Source organism: Fundulus heteroclitus, chromosome 20 (genome assembly GCF_011125445.2).
Source record: "Fundulus heteroclitus isolate FHET01 chromosome 20, MU-UCD_Fhet_4.1, whole genome shotgun sequence".
NCBI classification, from domain to species: Eukaryota; Metazoa; Chordata; class Actinopteri; order Cyprinodontiformes; family Fundulidae; genus Fundulus; species Fundulus heteroclitus.
The window spans coordinates 21,121,169-21,141,862 of NC_046380.1; the positions used below are offsets into that span (position 1 = coordinate 21,121,169).

The 20,694-nt window shown below is 40.8% G+C and overlaps 2 protein-coding genes across 2 annotated transcripts; one reads left to right on the forward strand and one right to left on the reverse strand.

The window, feature by feature from the left end:
• The first annotated feature begins 481 nt into the window (after positions 1 to 481).
• On the forward strand, positions 482 to 11,831 carry slc26a6l (solute carrier family 26 member 6, like). Its single transcript, XM_012872750.3, has 19 exons — positions 482 to 711; positions 794 to 933; positions 1,127 to 1,237; positions 1,899 to 2,074; positions 2,164 to 2,328; positions 3,545 to 3,697; positions 3,995 to 4,077; positions 4,165 to 4,312; positions 4,415 to 4,528; positions 5,822 to 5,899; positions 6,018 to 6,113; positions 6,239 to 6,345; positions 6,482 to 6,551; positions 6,641 to 6,733; positions 8,723 to 8,833; positions 8,965 to 9,378; positions 9,788 to 9,842; positions 9,934 to 10,079; positions 10,255 to 11,831. The coding sequence occupies exons 1-19, from the start codon at positions 572 to 574 to the stop codon at positions 10,279 to 10,281; spliced, it is 2,427 nt and encodes an 808-aa protein (XP_012728204.2). The 5' UTR covers positions 482 to 571; the 3' UTR covers positions 10,282 to 11,831.
• Positions 11,752 to 20,256, reverse strand: p4htm (prolyl 4-hydroxylase, transmembrane (endoplasmic reticulum)). The gene is made up of 9 exons (XM_012872751.3): positions 19,346 to 20,256; positions 19,187 to 19,268; positions 17,074 to 17,264; positions 16,896 to 16,992; positions 15,611 to 15,773; positions 15,340 to 15,525; positions 15,054 to 15,144; positions 14,782 to 14,905; positions 11,752 to 12,826 (listed from the first exon to the last, which is right to left on the reverse strand). The coding sequence occupies exons 1-9, from the start codon at positions 19,697 to 19,699 to the stop codon at positions 12,609 to 12,611; spliced, it is 1,506 nt and encodes a 501-aa protein (XP_012728205.2). The 5' UTR covers positions 19,700 to 20,256; the 3' UTR covers positions 11,752 to 12,608.
• Positions 20,257 to 20,694: the final 438 nt, after the last annotated feature.

Below are 20,694 nucleotides of genomic sequence, written 5' to 3' on the forward strand. Positions count from 1 at the left end.
CTCGGATTCAGATTTCATGACAGCACTTTCCTAAGAACTCAGTACATCGTGTTTCTTCAGAGGTTTCAGCTCGGGAAAAAAAGAGAACAATAAAGTTTAACCATCATTTCGTATTGTGGGAATACAATAAATGTCTTCAGCGCCACCTTTATGACTAAACAGGGAGAGCCCACATTTGAATTGGATAGGCTTCATGGTTAACTATTAAATAAAGGCCTGCTAATGTAGGTCTGCTGTCATAAGATCATAAGTCGTTTCACTGACTGTCAATGTCTTCATTTTAGTTGCCGAGTGGAAAATTAGCTGGAATGGAAACACAAAGTCAACTGAACTAAAAATAGAGGATCTTTTTTTCTTTTTTGATGACATCCTTTCCTTGTTCTGATCATTTACTAGTTTCACTAGTTCTATCCATAACATCCTGCCCGTAGTTAACCATTACACGGTGCTCCATATAAAAGAGATCCAGCTGTGCTTTAAGCATATGGAAGGGTCCGTCGACTTTTGCTGACAGCTTGTAGTTTTTGACACATTTTGTTGAATTCATCTTGGTTGTGAATCTGTTGCTCAAATGGATTGTAGACCAGGATCTGGGAAATACAGAGTTGAGAGGGAAGTCCTGGACGAGCAGAGACTAGAAGAGCGATCAAAGAGGAAAACGCTCTCACAAATCAACAAACCTCTAAGTGATCGTCTAAAAGACTCCTTAAGGTAAACAGCTTGTGGTGTTCAGATAAAGCTTGCACATTATTATTATTACTGTTTTTAAAAATCCTCACTCCTGCCTTTCTAGATGCTCGCTGCCAAAACTAAAGCGAAGTGTAATGAGCAGCTTTCCCGTGCTATACTGGCTGCCAAAGTACTCGGTCTGGGACTATGGGATGCCCGACCTGGTCTCAGGGATCAGCGTGGGGATAATGCACCTGCCACAAGGTATAACAATCATCCAACAGTGAATGGATATCTGCTACAAGTGCACTGCAAGACTTGATGCAAGGATTTAGACTGACTTAACTTTGCATTCTTTTTTGACACATGTCAACCATATTACTGTATTCAATCACAAACAGTAGCATTTATTTGTTTATTTTTTAAATTAGACAAACAAAGCTTGTACCCTCCACAGGTTTGGCCTACGCACTGCTGGCTTCTGTACCTCCTGTATTTGGACTCTACACATCTCTCTATCCGGCTTTAATTTACTTATTTTTTGGAACATCGCGTCACATTTCCATTGGTGAGTACAGAACTTGGAGACAAGCATTCAAGACATAAAAACATTTGAATAGCAGGCATGCACTTATCTTCATGAACAGCTAATTTGGGACTTTAATGTTTTTTTGAAAACCTTACTTTTATCAGGTTCAGCTTACATATATATATATATATATATATATATATATATATATATATATATATATATATATATATATATATATAAACAAGCACAAGGAGCACAAGTTAATATTTATTGTCAGATTGCTCTTTTCTTTCATAAAGGGTCATAGTTTTCTACTCTGAGCATGAAAAGATTCTGGAGGCATTTGGCTTGTACATATATATATATATATATATATATATATATATATATATATATATATATATATATATATATATATGTATATGTTGCTGATAAATATTATTTTTCATGTCTTTTTTATGAACCTGTTAGTAATTGAGAAGATCTGAAAGAAATTCACACATTTACATGAGTCATTCATTCTTTTTTTCATTAACTATTTCTTGTATAATTATTTCACATTGAAACAGAACCATTTATGTAAATTCTTAAAGCCTCCAAATTAAGAAGCCCAAAAGGAGGGCCTATAAGGAATGCATATACATTTCTGGCTGAAACTGTGTATATCATTGCATACGTATCATTTTACATTTTTCAGGTACGTTTACCGTCCTCAGCATCATGGTGGGCAGTGTGACGGAGAGACTTGCTCCAGATGAGATGTTTCTGATTACAAATGGGACCAACTCCACTTCTGGAGTAGACATAACGGCCCGGGACGCTTACAGGGTGCAGGTGGCAGTCGCTACTACCTTCCTTGGAGGAGTTATTCAGGTTTGCGTGACACTTCAGACAATATGAGAAAGTGTGTCAGCTTTTGCTTTGGCAGCTCCCTAACCACGTAAATCACTGTGTTCGTGTAGGTGCTGTTGGGCGTTATAAAGTTCGGATTTGTGGGAACATATTTATCTGAACCTCTGGTGCGAGCTTACACGTCTGCTGCTGCAGCGCATGCTTTAGTGGCCCAACTCAAGCACTTATTTGGAATCTCTCCAAGGCGGTTTAGTGGCCCTCTGTCGCTGGTTTATGTGAGTATCATCATCTGTTCGCTGTAGCTTAATGGCTTCATTTCGTGCCAGCACATATGAGCACTGTTACAATTACAACATTTACACAAAAATAAACTTCTAATCTCACAGCATATTGCCCGCCATTAAAACAGCTATTTTATAAAAGTCTGTAATTGCTTTACAGCTCTGTCATTTTTTGACCGTTTGCTAAAAACCAAAATCTGACTAGAATACTCTTAAATGAGAACACATAAATGAGATGGGGCCAGATTATTTAAGACCTCAAAGCTCAGCTAGAGACTTCTTTTTAACTGGATGCAGAAACAGAAAAGAACAATTTCTACAATTCCTTCTGAACCATTTCTAAACGGTGCGGCTAGAGTAAAAGCATGACTAACCTTTCTAAGACCTTTTGAAGGAAGAAAAGGCTTCACTGGTGCAGGATTTCTCAGTTGCCTATTATTACACCTAGATTTCTTAATACAAAGTGATTGGAGAACCAAAACAGGGGAATAGACTCTCCACAGCAAATGACCTCTCATTTATTTTCATTTAGGTTCATAAAGGTGACAGAGAATTAGTACTCTGATGTTATCAACATAAGTATAGATGGTAGCATTGTGCTTCCTACAGAAAGACCCAGGAGACAACATACACAAGATAAAAAGCAGTGGACTCAATATGGGCCCCTGCGAGACCCCAAAGTGAAGAGGGACTGCAGAACAGAAACCCTCTAAATGAACAGAAAATCTCCTTCCTGTGAGGTTGGAGTTAAACCAGGAAGTACCTGTACCTCTGATGCCAAAAACATGTGCACATTTTATAATACTATAATTTGAGGTATCGAATGCTTCTCATAACAGAAAAGTTTGCTGAATCAACCGTTAAAACAAGACAGATGAAGCTAGCTGTCCCGGTGCTGTGGCAGGATTTAAAACCTAATTGAAACCTTTTAAGTTTACCACAACCTGATTTCTCCAAAAATACAAATAAAAGAAATGGTCGTTTAGAGAAGGTTCTTTTGCTTTATGAGGGCTGTGCTGAAGAGAAGAGAGCACTGCAGGAGATTTGAAAATAGTTCCGTCTTTTTTTACTTCAGACACACCACTATAAACCAGCATAATGATGGAACGGCTTCTAAATAACCACACAACAACAGAAAAGCCCACAATTCCAGTATTTTGGTACCAACTCTTAATATGATGTTTTTTTTTTTTTTTTTTTTTACTTTCAGACTCTGCTGGATGTTTGCCTCTCGTTGCCACGAACCCATCTTCCTACTTTGCTGGTCGGCTCAGTGTCGATCGTGCTTCTGATTGCAGCGAAGGAGCTCAACTCGTTCCTGAGCACGAAGCTGCCGGTGCCCGTTCCTGTGGAGCTCATCGCAGTCAGTGAACATAAAAAAAACAAAAAAAAAAAATACTCTTTGGCCTCATGCTGTGATGTTGCTGTGCTGATGACGCAGCACTAAAAAAAGCTTAGATGCAGTGGAAATAAGCAGCTGATTCAGCAATGGTGGCCTCCACATTTATGCGCTTCACAGCAGAAATGCATAATTCATGGCTAATAATTAGGTCCACGCCTGGTGCATGATTGACCCGTATTTCAGTGATTGATCTTTGAGCATGGAGAAATGTTTTGAAATATCCTTATGTTGTCATTTCATGTCATATAACCTCTTTAGATTGTCGCAGCGACTGTAATATCATCCACTGCACATCTATACAACAACTACAGTGTTTCAGTTGTTGGAGAGATCCCAAGTGGGTGAGTATTTTGGGTTTTGCTATCAATGATTTCTATTGAGGCCTTTCCCCCTCTACCTTTGTGTTTGTTTTCTTCTTTGAACACCAGCTTAAGCGCTCCCACTGTACCCGACCTGAGTCTGTTTGGCGAGGTTATTGGCGATGCTTTTGCTCTGGCCATTGTTGGATATGCCATTTCTATTTCCCTTGGAAAAACATTTGCACTGAAGCATGGCTACAAGGTGGACAGTAACCAGGTGAGTCTGCTCTTACCTCAAATTGCTTAAGCTACCTGCTTTTATTCTTTTGCGGTATTTTCCTGTATTATTCATTTGTTCTCTTTCCCCGCTATGGTGCAGGAGCTGGTGGCGCTGGGTCTCAGTAATGCAGTGGGAAGCTTCTTCCAGTGTTTCTCCGTCTGTGCCTCCATGTCTCGAAGTCTCATCCAAGAGACCACCGGAGGCAAAACCCAAGTGAGTAACACCTGACAGAGTAAAAATAGATAAATCCGCTGTATCTCACAAGGATAAGTCATTCGGCAATTTATACAATTAACCGAAAAACTGTAATTGGAAATCATAAGAAAACCCAAGAATGTTTTGTGATTTTAGTGTTTGTTTAACAAATGAAACACAAGACGTTCAACATCAAATCCCCAACCCTGAATCAGAAATCAGACCTAGAGCAGGGATGTCACCACCAAACTTGACTATAGTGTTGGGGGAGGGACTGAGGGGTCAGTCATGAAGGTATATTGAATAGAGAATGGGGTAGAGGACACAGCCCTGGGGTGTCAGTTCACAGAAAATAACTTAATGACGTCTACAAAGAGTAGGTGTTGTCCTTCTGCAGGTGGGTCAGGGCTGTGTAGAGAGTCATCGGGTTGAGAGCATCCAATTAACAGTACTGGAATTAACGTACCAAAGTTGAGGAATGTGGGAACAATGGAGTGAATTTCCTCACATCTCTGCAGGGTGGATTCAAACCCAGAACCTTTGCAGCCTCTTCAATGTGCTAGCACTCTGCTCTCCGTGCCACTAGGCCACCCCTCCTCCCACATGACAATTTGGTAAAACAGACTTATGGTTGGGGTGAATAAAGTCCCTTGCTGCAGCAATGGTACAGGAGTGCATTACTCAAACACTAATTTATCCCTAGTATCAAACCAAGTCTCTAATATGATTTTAAATCTGACAGACATTGGTATTAGCTGGCCTGGTTAGAACTTAATTTGGGCTGACTGGTTTCCATATAATTTGATTAGTTATTGAGCAGTTTATCTTGTAAAGTGGCTGAAGATGGTATCTGGTGCTGTGTAAATAAACGCATATCCTAATGGTACAGCATCTTACATTTTGCATTAAGAGGAAATGGTATATGATTTCTCTCTATAGATATGCAAACAACACGCAAAGCATCTGTTTTCATCATTTGAGATTTTGCATTTGCCATGTTTTTAAGTATGTTAAATATAATAATTCACTCTCAAATTTTTGCCTTTTTTTCCTAGAATATTTGAATCAGAATTGTAAGAAATTTAAAATTATTTACCTAAACAAGTGAATATTTTAACATAAACTAGAGTAAATACTGTATATATATCAATGTTAGCAATTTATTCTGTAGCAACATTTGACATGGAAAACACAAGAATACTGCCTTCTATTCAAATAATCCCAATTTTTCAACCTGCTGTACAACTGTATCTAATTTCCCGTTACGAAGCTGACTCAAAATTTATAAAATTCCTGGTGTTATTCTCGCAGATGGCTGGCGTGGCGTCTGCTCTCATCGTGCTGGTGACCATACTAAAACTTGGGATGCTGTTTCAGGAGCTGCCCAAGGTTTGAGTTCAACCACTATTTGCCACTATAATCTGATTGTCAGTTTCCTGTATATCCAGGACATGAGTGTTGGTGACCTCACACACTGATTTAGGCCTCATTTATTGCGTTGTTTTAGGCCGTCCTGGCGTCAATTGTGCTTGTGAATCTGAAGGGCATGTTCAAGCAGTACTTTGACGTCGTTACACTGTGGAGGAGAAGCAAGGTTGATCTGGTGAGAGGATGTGAATATACCACACCTTGATTCATTTTAATATACGTCTCAAAGCAACGATTCATACAGGAATTTTTCTATTTGAGTGTCATCATGGCGGTCCTTCTGGTTTCTGCAACCCTCAGGTGGTTTGGTTAGTCACCTGGGTGTCAACAATGCTGCTGAATCTGGACCTGGGTCTGGCTGCGTCCATCATCTTTGCTCTGTTCACAGTCACCTTCAGGACTCAGATGTGAGATTCTGCTCCACTTTATCAGGGTTTATTGCTGTTTCCCAACACAGACAATGTGTTCTTAAGAACGCAAAAGGTTAAAGGGAAAAAAAAAAGCAAATTTCTAACTGCTTCTGTTTTCATTTCTGTCATTTAGGCCAACTTACTCTGTTCTGGGAAATGTTCCCGGCACAGAACTCTATGTGGATATAGAGACACACGGAGAGGTGGGGCAAGCATACAGAAAGCCAAAAATAGATGTTTTTTTTTCTGCTCTGACAGCTAAATAAACCAGCGATATTTCTGTATGTGACAGGCCAGAAACGTTCCAGGTGTGACTATTTTCCGCTCCTCTGCTACAATTTATTTCGCCAACGCTGAGCTCTACCTGGAGGCCCTGAAGGAGAAGGTTGGTTCTCTTTCCTTCTTTACTTACTAGTAGTTTCGGTTAAATAATCCAATTAATAAACATAAATATTGTTCCACCAACATAATAGCACAATATATTTTTTTTCCCCACAAAATTGTAATTTAATTTAAAATGTGTAATTTATTAGTTTTTCTTTTATTCTTTAGTTAGAAGTTGGCAGTATTTTAATTAAGGGATGTTGTTTCTTCCCTGACTTGCTTTCTTCAGGGGCATTTTAATAGATGCTTTGACAACACAGAAGTGATTAGCATAACAAAACAATTGTGGAAGCAGAAATAAAGTAATTGAGATGGTACTTTATTGTAAATCAATGCAATAATTGGGTCAGAAAAACAGCACAACATTACGGCACTGTGTCTCTTCACTTAGCTGGAAATCTGCTGTCATTTCCTTGATGCTAAGGGACAGATAAACAACCTTTTACTGTTAAGTCGTCAGCTAAGTTAGCCTTGGTGCAGTAATTACGGCACTGAAATAAGGATACGAACCCCAGAGCAGCTTAGCTTGTAGCGGCTTGTAAAACGCCTGCTTGAGGTGCAATAAAATTCTTCCACTTCCAGAAACCCTGAACTTAACAACCAGTTGGTTACTGTATTTTGCATGTTTACAGGTTCTGTCTGTTCTGTTAATTATACTTTAAAAACAGTTGAAGACACGTCTGTTTAGTCAACTATATGTATACAAAAACTATGCTGGCATCAGTTGCCCTTATGTTTGTCTTTTTATGTATGGTTTTATAATTTTTCTTTTACGACTTAAAAGCTTCCTTTGTTTTTATGTGTTTTTATGTCCTGGGACCTTTATCGTCTTCATATCTTATCTTGTACAGTGTTTTCTGATTATGTCTGGGAAATCATTTTGTCATTCATTAATTCGTTCATTCATTCATCTATTTGTCTCCTAGCTGAAGCCACTAAAATAGTTGGCACTGTCATTACTTTTTTACTTTTCTCTAACATAGGAAGTATTCCTGGATCATTTTTCTGCGTTTGCTCTGACCCCAGTTGGTTATGGTTTAAACAGAGCCTTGCTCTGCCGGAGGTTTCTTCCCGATAACAGGTGGTTTTCCTCTCCACTGTCGCTATGTGCATGCTCGGCATGAAGGATTGCTGCAAAGTCAACAACACAATGCAAGCGACTGTCCACTGTGGCTACACACTTTTGCAGAGCTACCATAGAGCTGCGCAGTGCACGAGAGGAAGCATTTAGCACGGGTGGTGAGGACAGCACAGGGGAGTGAAGGATGCAGTCTACAGGACCTAGACACAGTCTATGCAGCACGAGTCCAGAAAAGCGCCAGATATCCCTCCCACCCGGGCAATGCACTCTTTGTCCCATGTCCATTAGAGAAACAATTCAGGAACATTAAATCAAAAACTAACAGACTTAAAAACAGCTTATTCCCCATAGCTGTAAGGGCCATCGCCCCCATCAACCCAGTTCATAATCTGTTACATGTTACAAACACACTACTGCTTAGTAAGTAGTAGTGTGTTTGTAACGCTTCAGTGTTGTTGGTCATTTGCTACAATCAAGCGTTAAAAAATTTATTAAAATAAATTTAAAAAATAGAAAGATCATGTCTTGTTGTGTGTGTGTGTGTGTGTTCTGTGTATTTATGTGCATTCTGAGCTGGTGTCTGCCTCATGAAAATGTCAGTATGATAACACATAATGACAATAAAGCTTTTGATTTTTAATTTCTAAAAATCAATGACTCGATGCATTCTGCTGGGTTTCTGTAGGAACCGTTTCAACCAGTCTGTTTCAATGATTTGATCGAACTGACTTTGTAAAGTGTCTTGAGAGGACACTTGCGGATTGGCGCTATATAAATAAACAGAACCGAATTCAATTAATTAGTTCTACTAATTTGTTGTTTCCATAGCGTACCAACTTTGCCAAGGCAACGATTTCTTGTTTTCTGTTGTTTAGCTGTAACGCTGATATTATTTTGACCTGTTTCCAGAGTGGGCTTGACATCAGCAAAATGATTATCTACAAGAGGAGGCAGGAGGCCAAGCAGAAGAGAAGAGAACAGAGAGCTGAAAGACGAGCAAAGAGAAAGGCTAAGAGAGAGGTGGGGAAGCGTTCAGCGTAAAGCAACAACATGGATTGTTTTTAGTGTTTGAATTCTTACTGAGAGGTCGATGGCATGGTAAAATTCAACAGATCCTATATTACTAATTTGCCTCCTCTCTGAATTGTCAGAAAAAGGCACAAAAAGCAACTAAACAGCATTCTGGACCTCCAGAGATCTCCGTGGAGGAGGTGGACACGAGTATAGACATGACAGCTGCAGAGAAGGAGGACCAGAGCTGGACTGAGAGGGAGAACGGGACAGTGTTTGTGATCCCAACCCTTCCCCGCACGCCTGACTGCTGCTCCCGGTGGGAGTATCTTAAAGGGGGAGATCCAGACAGCACCAGTTTGGGATGGATATCGGAGCTGCAGGACGGGGACACCACCACTCTGGGCTCCAGCAGCGAGGACACTCTGAGTCGGGATCTCGAGCAGGTGTCTCTTGGGTCTCTGGGCAAGTGGACCTGGGACATCCACTCCATTATCCTGGACCTGTCCACGGCTAACTTCATTGACACAGTGGCCACACAGACACTGAAAAATGTAAGTAATAAAGAAATAAAAGTATTTGACTCTTTACTGGAAGGGTTCATTGACTGAGCTATTGCTGTCATTGCGTGCGTGTTCCCTCCCACTTGTCTTTCCATAAAAGATAAAATGGGATTAGTGAGTCTGTACCTGTTTCCGTGGACAGAGCACTGAGAGAGTTAATGCTGACTTTGACTTAAGTACACTCTGTTTGTTATTGTGGTGACTGGAGTTCAGAAATGGCGAAGTTTTATTCCTCTCATGTGCTCCATTGTGCATTCAACTTGAGCCATGAGAAAGGAATCCTACTTCTCTCATCTCCTCCAATTGTTTACTGCTGAAGTCTTCCAATTCAAATAAAACTTATGTTTTAAAATTAAAAGGTTGAATGAAAGAAATGATTGTCTGTTTCCTGTGGTAACAGATCTTCCGGGACTTCAGCGAGATCGATGTGGATATCTACATTTCTGGCTGTCAAGGTGAGTGAAAGCTCACTTTTTTAAAGCTGCACTTCGGGAACAAAATACAGGTTGCCATGTCCTGATTCCCTTTAAACTCTTTTCTCTACAGCATCTGTTGTACAACAGCTAGAGCTCGGCGACTTCTTCTCCGAAACAATAACAAAACAGCATCTTTTTGTGTCGGTTCATGATGCTGTGCTCCACTGCCTCAATCATCGTGGAGCTGCATCGCTCCCCAGATACGACCCAATACAGGCGAGTAGAAGAATCTAATTAGCAGGTCATAAGTGCAATGAATAACACAGGGATATCTGACCATTTATTGGTAGTGTAATTACAGTTTTTTTTAAATCATTATTGGCCAAATATGGCCTGATGAACGTCCCACGTGTGCTTCACAAATTGACTTTACAAACACTGTTTGTTACAGGCCCTGCACAGCAGCACAAAATTTTAACAGCACCAACTTCTCAGAAGATTCTCAGAAGAAGATGGATGTGAAGGAAACGTCACGGGTTATGAAATTCAATGGAAGGACGGAGTCGCAGAGCAAAGCTCTTAACTCCATTCATTTGGTTCGAATAGCCTCCTGAAGTCACGTTAGGCCGGTGTTGTTGTTGTTGTCACATAACACAAAATCTAATTGTGCACTTTCGCTCAGAGAAGGCTGCACGTACCGGGTTCAGTCCTTGGAGACTGCCACTATGGGTTCCTGAGCAAGACCCTTAACCTCAGATTGCTCCCCAGGCGCTGTAAGCAACCCACTGCTACCCGAGGGATGGGTTAAATGCAGAAGACAAATTTTGTTGGACTTTATACAATTGCAATGATAAATAAAGATTACTGATCTCTAATTATAATGTAACTACCGTGTTACAAGCAGCCTTTCACAAAGATACCATTTGTTCACATTTGTACTTTTGAAAAGTTTGCTCTGTTGCACAGAAAAATGTATTCTAGCACCAGCATCACAAGCCCTAACTGTGACCATTTATCTGCAACCCAGGTAAAGAAAAAGTACAAAATAATTTTGAAATATCTTTCAATGCAATAGCATAATCTCACCTCCAACCTGTAATTTACTTGGAAATCATTATTTTGAACAAACACAAGGATATTTCAATTCAAATTTAGCAAATTTGCAACTTTCATGTACTGGAAACGTGTGACCGTAACAAACCAGGAAATGAATATAAGACCAAGGTTGATTCCACTTAAAATGTGACTATATAATTAATCTGAACAATGAAAATATTCAGCTTTATCTGTTAACTCTGGAGGGGATGTAAAATCATTTTGGCACTTTATGAAGATGGTAAGGGAGGATTTCAAAAAATATCTTAATAAGCCAATTGTTGGAAATCTCCAGCTAATCTTTCATTGTGACAGTATGCTACTGAAAAAATGCTGTTGTAAATTAGCAGAAAACTTGACATAACATAGATAATGAGCTTAAGGATCTGTCAAATCCTGCATCAGATATTTTAAAGACGTAACTTTCAAACCCTGTTGGTGCAGATAGTTGGTTTAAGTCTTATTTTTCTGCTCTTCTCTACTTTTTTTTTGGACATTCCTCATTTTTAAAAACCTACGGTGCATAGTATGCTATTCTGATGAGACACAAGGGCTGGACCCAAAGCAAACAAGCAAAAAAAAAAAAAAAAAAAAAAAACCCAGCCAAAGTCTAAAATCTTTAAAATGCTACAGAAAGCCAGGAGAACTGCTCATTAAGAGCATTTTAACAGTTTAAAATACACTCTGCCTCCCCGGATGCAAAGTGAAAACAAATGAAGAAAACGATTTGAAAAATTTGCCACTCTGTGTACTTTTGCTTATGTTTTCTCTTTCATTTTGTTGTCATGTTGAATAAAGTGTTATTTAAGCATATTTAAAGTTTTGTGAGAAAAGAGGGATGCAGAAGACAGTAGAGATTCATTACATTTTATTTGGTGCTGTAACAGTGACAGAGTGCATTTTCAGTATAATAAATAAATAAAATTAACTCTGGACATCGTGTGCATTTTCATTCATTGTGCATTCTAGAAGAAGACAGTAGTATCGTACTGAAGAGACAAAGACAAGGCATCATGCATCACACCAAGAGGTGTGAGCTTCTTTTGGTAACGGCAGCTGTCGCAATATTCTAGTGCAAATGTTTGCTCGTCGCAACAGCAAAACCTTTTCAGTTATGCATGCAAAGAAAGGTGTCATTTAAAGTTCACGTGTGTAACATTTAGAGGAATCTACTGGCAGAAAGGCAATACATTACATTAAAATAAGAAACACTGTCCTATTGTTGAAGAATGGGATGTTTACACACAAAGATTGTTTGAGTCGCTTTTTTGCAGGTTTCTACAGTATTTATAGAGTGGAGCAGGCAAACTCTGGCTCTATCGGTATTTTTAAAACTTTTTTTTTCTTTTTTTTGACTGCTGCTGACAATGACCGACAGGTCTGGAAGATGAGTTTCAGAAAGGGCAAAATTCAACAGCATGCACTTTGAAACTTTGCCACTAGATGTCACTAAATCCTACACACTTTGAAAATTGTTAAAATCACAACTCTTTGACAGACGCTAGTGCAACACTCCTAGAGTGGGAAATAGAAATAGAACAATACACAAAATAAACCAATGGATGTATAAAAGCCTCCATTTCCCACTGTGAACTCATTCCCTGAATAAATCTCGACTTTGCAAACTGGTCCAAAAAAAATGCTGTGCACAGGACTGAGGAAGACGAGGAGGTTTTTGTTGCTTCACCCATGAATGTATCGGTGTAGGAGCTACAGGTCTTGATGGATGCTGGGATTCTGTGTGTCTGCATTTGAAGTCAGCTCTTCGTCGTTCTCGTCGTCTGGTAGCTGCGAGACCAACTGCTGGTAGCGAGCCTGCCGCTGGTAATCTGGATCAACATTGATCCATTTATTGGCTACCCACTTAGTGCCGCGGGTGACCACACAGCCGCCATGCAGAGCATATTCATCCTGCTCTCCTACCCAGCCTGATGACAAAGAGAAAAAAAACAAATAATTTACATTCGGAGCTAAAGACACTGTAAAATGCCGTGCAAAGATTTAAACCCTATCTTATGTTATTATATATTACTTTAAAGGAACTAAATATTCCTGTAATCTTTTAAATGTATTGTTTTGATCAATGTGTGATTTATGCTTGCGGAATAAACAACCACTTAAAAATGTTGCCAGAAAGTCGAAGGAATGTATAAAATAATGTGGGAAGACAGGAGGCCTTTAGCACATGTTTTTATTTCCTCTGCTATATAACCAATAATAATTGTTTTTTTCTTTACTCATAGATATTATAAACATAGATATCAAGTAGAGTCTTTTTTAGCAAGTAAGACAGCAAAGGTTTCTTAGACATCTATTAAAGCTGTCACTGAACATTTACCGGCACAAATTACCTCACTCTGCTGAGTTATCATACTGTTCCCCAATTTGCATTGTCTGTTGTTATTCATTTTTTTAATAACAATTTTGTTTTCATAAGAGGAAAATCTGGTCTGGCGTTCTGTTAGCTGTGACATCATCCAGCAGATCATCTGCTATTAGCATATAACAAACAGAAAGGATGCCTGGGTCAATGTGTGCTTCTGTGCTTTTTGTGTCTCTGCTCTGTCTTCTCTAACCCCCAGTCAGTAGGCAGATGACCGTTCACACTGAGCCTGGTTCTGCTGGAGGTTTTCCTCCCTGTTAAAGGGGAGTTTTCCTCTCCACTGTCGCTTCATGCATGCTCAGTATGAGGGATTGCTGCAAAGCCATCAACAATGCAGACGACTGTCCACTGTGGCTCTACGCTCTTTCAGGAGGAGTGAATGCTGCTTATGAAGACTCAATGCAGTCTGCTGGGTTTCCTTTGATAGGAAACTTTTTGACCAATCTGACTGTATGATTTGACTTAATTTGACCTTGTAAAGTGAGATGGCATGTGTTGTGAATTGGCGCTATATAAATGACATTCAATTGAACTGAATCTGAACTTAACAGGAGTAAAATAATATTAGTTAACACAAAATAGAAGTGCCAAAATGGTATCAATATCTAGTTTAAGTAAGTGATTTGAAGCCTGAATTAACAGTTCAGTGATTTCAGTAAGACAGGTGCAAAACCTAGTATCAGTGGACATATTTTAATATGTCCATGTTCACAGCATCTCTTGTTTGGATTAAATTTAAAAGCTCTACAGTCAGACAAGTTATGTAGAAATACATTAATAAATTGAGACTTTCTGTAAATAATATGATATCATTATGCACCCAGCAACCCTGCAACTAATCAAAATGCAGGAATTACTTTAAATTTTGGGAAGGGGTAAAATGCAGTGCAGTCCAACACAAAAGATGTAAAATACTCTAAATATTCTCAGCAGCAAGAACTTGGCATCACATCGACTGCATATTTCAAACCGTTAGAAAACTTACTTATGGTGCAAATGACAGATAAGTCATATTTTTCTATGTGCATCCTACCCCTGATCCCTCTTTATTTTTATGCTGCTGCCTTGGGTAACTGCCCTTTCGCCTATGTTAAAAGCCACCTCTGATTGAGGGAACATAAGAGGAGCTCTGACATTGTCTTGCGGAGCTGCAATAACACACCCACTGTCATTCAAAGAGAACATTGCAGCTCCTTGGCAGTAGGCTTCTAGAAAAACTAACTGTGGACAGTAAAACACTTTAAAAATAAATCACACTTCTATAGTAGAAAACTGTGCTGCGAGACATGCAAAAGGAATAAATCAACTTTTTCTACGTTCGATGCGACAAACCATTTAAAAATCAAACAAGTCTTTTGAGAGCTGCCGGATGTGGGTTTAACACCTGAATTCAACCAGGGAAAGAAAATAAACCTTAGAAATGAAAAACCTAAATTTGAAATGAAATGTAGTATTTGTAAAATTATTCCTAAAAGAAAAACGTGCTATATTTTGCTGCACCTCTTCCATCGGAGAGGTAGTTGTACCAGAAAACGGCCATCCCTTTGGTGGGTTTCACTCTGAGGTTGCTCTTGCCACAGTTTCTTCTGGTGTCCATCAGATCCACATCATCCTGTATCAGAGACTAAAACACAAACCGGAACTAAGAGGAACAGTTTCCTTCGTGCCAAGCCCAGTCACTCGCTGACAAGCACAGTGAATTGGCTTCGGATGTGAAAGCCATGCACTCTGCACACTTTGTTTGCAACTCTCTTCGGACAACATTTACGCACCCCTTCGTCATAGGTCCTGTTGTCTGCCACGGGGAATGCGGTCTCCCCGCCCCCATCAACAGAGTTCAGGTAGAAGAGAACTGTGATGTACCTAAGTGTGCAACACAGGTTTAAATTGATACGCATGTACGGTGCAAACAAAGCATGCATGTAAAAAACACTAAGGAGACCAGTGACAGACGCACAAACGTTCACAATGCTGAGGCACCAACGGGTCAGCTGTGACGGAGCACAGTTCAGTAAAGGCGTCAGACGACTTCTCGCCTGGGCGTTGCCAGCGCCTCACCTGCAAGAAGTCTCGAAAGGAGTCGAGGTGTTTGCTGCAAGACGTGTGTGTGTGCACGCCGTTTCAGGGTAGACGGGCCCGCTGTCATGGTGGGCGTGGTAGTGGCCCCCCTCCTCGTATCGAACCACCTGAAGGGGCTCGCTCAGGTCCACTATTGCGGATGGCAGACGAGTGAGGCGAGTCACCCTTTGACGGGAGAGCGGACGGCTTTAAACAAACGGGCAACGGCGACCGCTGCATCCTCAGCAGGCGAGGATCCCGGCTGGCTTACCGCTTCTTGATTTCCTGGAGGACCTGATGGGACCCTTTGCCCTGATAGAGCCAGGTGTGCCGGCTGTTCCGGACCAGCTGACTCCTTTTCACACCCCGCTGCAGCAGGAAGCGCTGGAAGGCGTCGCTGCTCAGAAGCCGGAACTCCTCCAGGCTCAGCAAACCTGTCAATGAAGTTGCAGATGCAAAAAGTTATTGTTCTTTGTTGATCGTTTTCTAGTTGATCTCCTTTTTTCTCTGTTGATGGGTAATTTTTATCTGCCAAAGGCACAACGAGGTGCGGATCCATTGCTAAGCAGCAGTTTCTCCAGCATTAGCATGATAGGGTATGTAAACAGAACAGCATGGCATGCGTGTAAGTGTTGGCCATTCACATAAGAAAATATCATTTACTGGAGACGTACCCACTTATGTCAAAGGAAACGAAGAAAAGTCAGTCAGTGGAGTCTCGATTCCTCCGGAGGATTGTGTTCAAGCTTGAGGCGCGTGTTTAGTCACATGCATGCCAAGGGTTTCCCATGGAGTGAAAACTGTTGGGGGTGGGGCTTACAGTTCAAGCCAAACTGCTCTCCTCACTCACTGATCAAATGTTTGCAGAATCAGGTATAGTTACTGTAACATACATTTGCTTCAGGTGCACTACCCTCACTGCAGTTCTCATTTTTAACAGTAGATGTCCCTAATTAACAAAAAAAAAGTTCCTTGATTCAACAAGTGGTAGCATTGCTGGAATCAAAAGGAAGTACATTTTTCACCTGCAGTGAAGCATACTTTCACATGATTTTTTTTTAAGTTTGTGTTTGTTTGAAAGAACCATTTTTCTTTCCTTATATTTCACTTACAGAAAATCCTTTCAGACTCCATCCTGCTGCTCCTACTTGATGAGCAGGCAGGGGAAAAGTTACCATGCTGGGGGTTTGCATAATGAACCAAAATGATACGAGCATAGACCGTCATGAACCTGACGTGAAGGAGGCCTAAAGATGTTGGACTTGAATGATTTGGTAGTAATTATGTGACTTAGAAGCAAAAATATCAAGATTTAATTCATCTTAACTTGGGTTTTACAGCAGTTAGATAATAATCATATGATATATTTATTTGATATTAGGTGGCTTTATTAAGGGATTCGTAAGTCATATATAATTTTCTGCAGATTTTTTGTCTATGTACGTAATTTTACCAAACGTCTACTTATCCTGTTGCACTCCCAAGGAGGCTGGTTCGAAAGAGATCATTTTGGTTAAAACCCAGGAGTTATCATGAATTACTACGGAGTTTCTTACCGTCACCATCCTTATCAGCTTTGAGCCCGTCATAAATCTCTCGCAGGATCTCTGGAGTGAGCCAGATGCCGTCCCTCACTCGGGAATGAGTCAGTATCTTTGAGGCACAGCAGTAAAGATGGAGTTAACCACTCTCCGAGGGAAGAAATTATTTTCGAACTCACAAACTGACATACACCTCATGAAGCTGCAGCTGTCCGTCCTGGTTGATATCGAGAAGGTTGAAGATCTCCTCGGGGGTCAGGTCGAGCTCCTTGGCCAGCTCTTCTTGACCTTCTTGGACCATCAGCTGACTCTCCATCAGACCCTTCAGCTGAGCAAGCTGCATCACCACGCGGCACTCGTCCTCGGACAAAAACCCAGGGATCTCTGCAAAGAACAAAGCGCCCTAAAATAATCTAAAATAAATAAATATTTATTTAAAATAAATATAACTTGGTTTACATTTCTTTCAAAGAGTTATGATGATGTTGTGATGAATTAGAGTAATAATAACAACTTTATTTATATAGCACCTTCCAACAAAGCCTAGCACTGACCAATGTGCTTTACAAAATAAAACAGATAGATACAGGGCACAATAGAACAGTGCTAGTTAAAATATTACCACCATAAAAAAGACAAAAGAGTATAAAAGTACTAAAGTTAAACATCAAAAGCCCTTTTAAATAAATGGGTCTTAGGTTTGTCTTTGAACAAGACCAGGTCAGAGATGGCGCACAGCTGAAAGGGAAGACTATTCCAGGCTGTTGGGCCAGCAGCAGAAAAAGACCGGTCCCCACACTTCTTGCACCTAGAGTAAGGCACCTCCAGCAGATATTTGTCAGCAGACCATAAAGATCTGCTGGGTTGGTGGATTTTCAAAAAGTTCAGAAATGTAGGGCAGTCCAAGGCCATTCAAAGCTTTTTAAACAAACAACGGCATCTGGAACTGTATCCTAAACGTAAAAACAAGTCTAACATTTAAAAAAAAGCAGATCCTGCGAACTTTGGAAAACTTGAAATAATTCCTTTTGGTATCCACAAGTTAAAAAGAAAACCGAATGGAGGTAGAGTCGTCAGGTTGTGGGTTCGATTCCAGCTTCCTCTTTAATGGGAGTAAAAAATACTCAAACTAAAGATAAGCACCGCTGGAGTTATTAGACTTTCTCTGTATCAAAGGTTTTCGTTCACAACAGTGGCAATCCCACATACAGCACCTCAGTAGCTAGGCTTTGTCTACAATACTATTTTTAAATATTTTAACTATTTGGAACTTAAAATTTAACTTTGTAAAATGTGCACTGCTGAGACCAGGGGCGGTTCTAGACAGGGGCCAACAGGGGCCTATGTTATGTTAAACGATGAAATGTTGACCTGTTTAGGCTTTTTTCCCCCCAATCTTTTGTTCTGTGCCCCTGTGAAAAAACACTGGCCCCACCCTGGCCCCCCTGCTAAATTTGGTATAGAACCACCACTGGCTGAGACACACGTTTAGTTTAGTCTATGAGCAATACTAGGAACACATATGGGATACAGTTCCTACAACATGATAACCTTGAGTAAAAATACCGAGGTTTCACTGCAAAAAATTAAAGTCAGAGCTGTTTGACATGATCTAAATTGTTATTTTGAACAGAAAAGCAACACTTATTCCTACCACTGCAAGTAGTTGTTATATAATGCTTTCGTTTACATTTATTGAGTATTGATGATTTGTGTGACTAGAACATACATGCAAGATGAGCGTGTATGTTCTCCCTCCCCCACCTGTTGCACAGCAGCAACAGGTGGGGGAGGGACGGTTGTCCCTTACTCTACGCAGCTGTACTTTCTCTGGAGAGACAAATTCTGCCGTTTTGTCAGGCAATCCAGTACTTTCATGTACTGAATTACATGAAAGTAAACTTTCCCTCATAGCATTAGTGAAAGAAACTATCAATACATCAGCATGTTGGACAATTTAATGCTCTCGGCTTTGAGCCAGGCCTTCTTGCTCCACATCAGTGTCTGACCTCATAAATGAGATTATGATTACTGTAGAATGGTCAAACATTGCCCAAAGACACCCCCCTAAACATTGTGGAAAGCTATTCCAGAAATGTTTAAGTGTTTATAGCTGCAAAGGATTGGGCTGAGATCTCATCACTCAAGTTCATGTCTGTGAAAAGACAGCGATAAGTGACCTAATATTTTTTAGAGATATAGTGTAGACTTGTAATAGAAAAAAACAATTAAAAAACCCAATAGAAAGGATCGTTTGATTCTACCAAAAGAGTACTCATGGCCATCAGATGCTTAGGTCTTCTCACCAAACAGCAGTGGTTTCAGGCTCAAAGTCCTCATCTCATGCACTTTGCCTGGCACCAGGGACACCTTCTGGACATGTCCCACCTGAAACACACATCAGCTGGTCTGTTACTGTACGAGCAGCGGGTGAAAGAGAAACACAAAAAGAGACGCATCGTCACCCTTATCCCCTCGATCCTCGTCAGGGAAACATCCCGCACAAAGTCGGGCTTTGATGGCGGCGGACGCTGCGCCTCCGAGCGCTGGTGTTGGTCGCCGCCGCCGCCGCCGCCGCCGGGAGCGTCGCCGTTCCGGTTGGGGTCCTCCTGCCCGCTGCTGTAGTGCACGTAAAACAGCAGCGCAATGACATTGATGATGTAGACGTGAAAAAACACCATCACGACCACGAAGTAGGAGCGGGAGCACACGCTGCTCTTGTGGCAGGGCAGACGATCGCAGGGCGGCCGGAGCGGCAAGGTCGGGCTCCCGGGCGGAGACGCGTCCTCGGTATCCGTGTTCTCCTGGCTGTCTGTCATTTTTTTTTGGCAAATATGAATAACAACAATCAACGTGCTGATAGTTTATCTGCAGCTAAAAACAAACAAACATCGGGATGGTTTTTTGGTGGGGGGAAGCTGAACGTGGCGTTTGCGCGGAAGTATGGCAGAACCGCTGAGTTGAATTTGAAAAAAAAAAAAAAGCGCAGAAAAATCCCTGAAGAGCGCTCGTTAGGTCGGGTTTCGGGAGAACGGGAGGAAACCACGTTCCCAGACAAACACGGTGTAGTCTTTCAAACAGCTGTCAGCGAGTGCGTGGTGATCCGCGGCTCAGCAGGCTCGGACAGTCTTGTTTACACTGCAGCAGCAGCAGCAGGAGCCAGCAGCGCACTGCGCATCCCAAAACCACCACGGTGGGTAACGCATCGCAGGCAACTCCTCCTCACATGAAACATCCACAAAGAGCGGCTGAAATACATTCAACGAAAGCGTAAAATTAACTGGATATCTGTTAAAGCTAGAACACAGCCTGAGATGCTCCTGATTATGGACTGCACGCAACCAGCTCCCTCTGCCGTCCAATGCTGACCTCTGGCGACCTAAACCAACAGCAGCTGTAGTAACCATGTTTCCATGTTTGCATGTGTCCCTCGGTTCGATACTGTTGGGATATTATTTGACAGACCCGACACAAAGTCACCGAGAGCCATTTTATTCAAAATAAATAAATAAATAAATGAATCATTAATAAATTATTAATAAACATTCCATCAAATGCATAAATGTCCCCATGAAATAAAACAAAAATATGCATTTAAAAACACTTTGTGGCTTATTCTGTCATTTATTTCCTTCAGGATTTCTTCATATTTTGCATTAAATTATTTATTTATTTCAAGTTGTCTTTGTTTATTCATTTATTTAAAGTAGCAACACGCGAGTTTTCACCACTAGGTGGGGAATGAATGAGCATTGTCTGTAGACCAAAACAACACGCCTCTCTACCTCCACTCCAGCTGCAAATCTGCACCCAT

Coding starts and splice junctions, on each gene's coding strand:
- p4htm (XM_012872751.3), bottom strand. CDS start 19,699: ATGACAGACAGCCAGGAGAACACGGATACCGAGGACGCGTCTCCGCCC. Junction 16,993..17,073: donor GACAGCTGCAGCTTCATGAG/GTGTATGTCAGT, acceptor TGTGCCTCAAAG/ATACTGACTCATTCCCGAGT. Junction 12,827..14,781: donor CTACCTCTCCGATGGAAGAG/GTGCAGCAAAAT, acceptor CTTTGTCATCAG/GCTGGGTAGGAGAGCAGGAT.
- slc26a6l (XM_012872750.3), top strand. CDS start 572: ATGGATTGTAGACCAGGATCTGGGAAATACAGAGTTGAGAGGGAAGTC. Junction 2,329..3,544: donor GCCCTCTGTCGCTGGTTTAT/GTGAGTATCATC, acceptor TTTTACTTTCAG/ACTCTGCTGGATGTTTGCCT. Junction 9,843..9,933: donor CTACATTTCTGGCTGTCAAG/GTGAGTGAAAGC, acceptor TTTTCTCTACAG/CATCTGTTGTACAACAGCTA.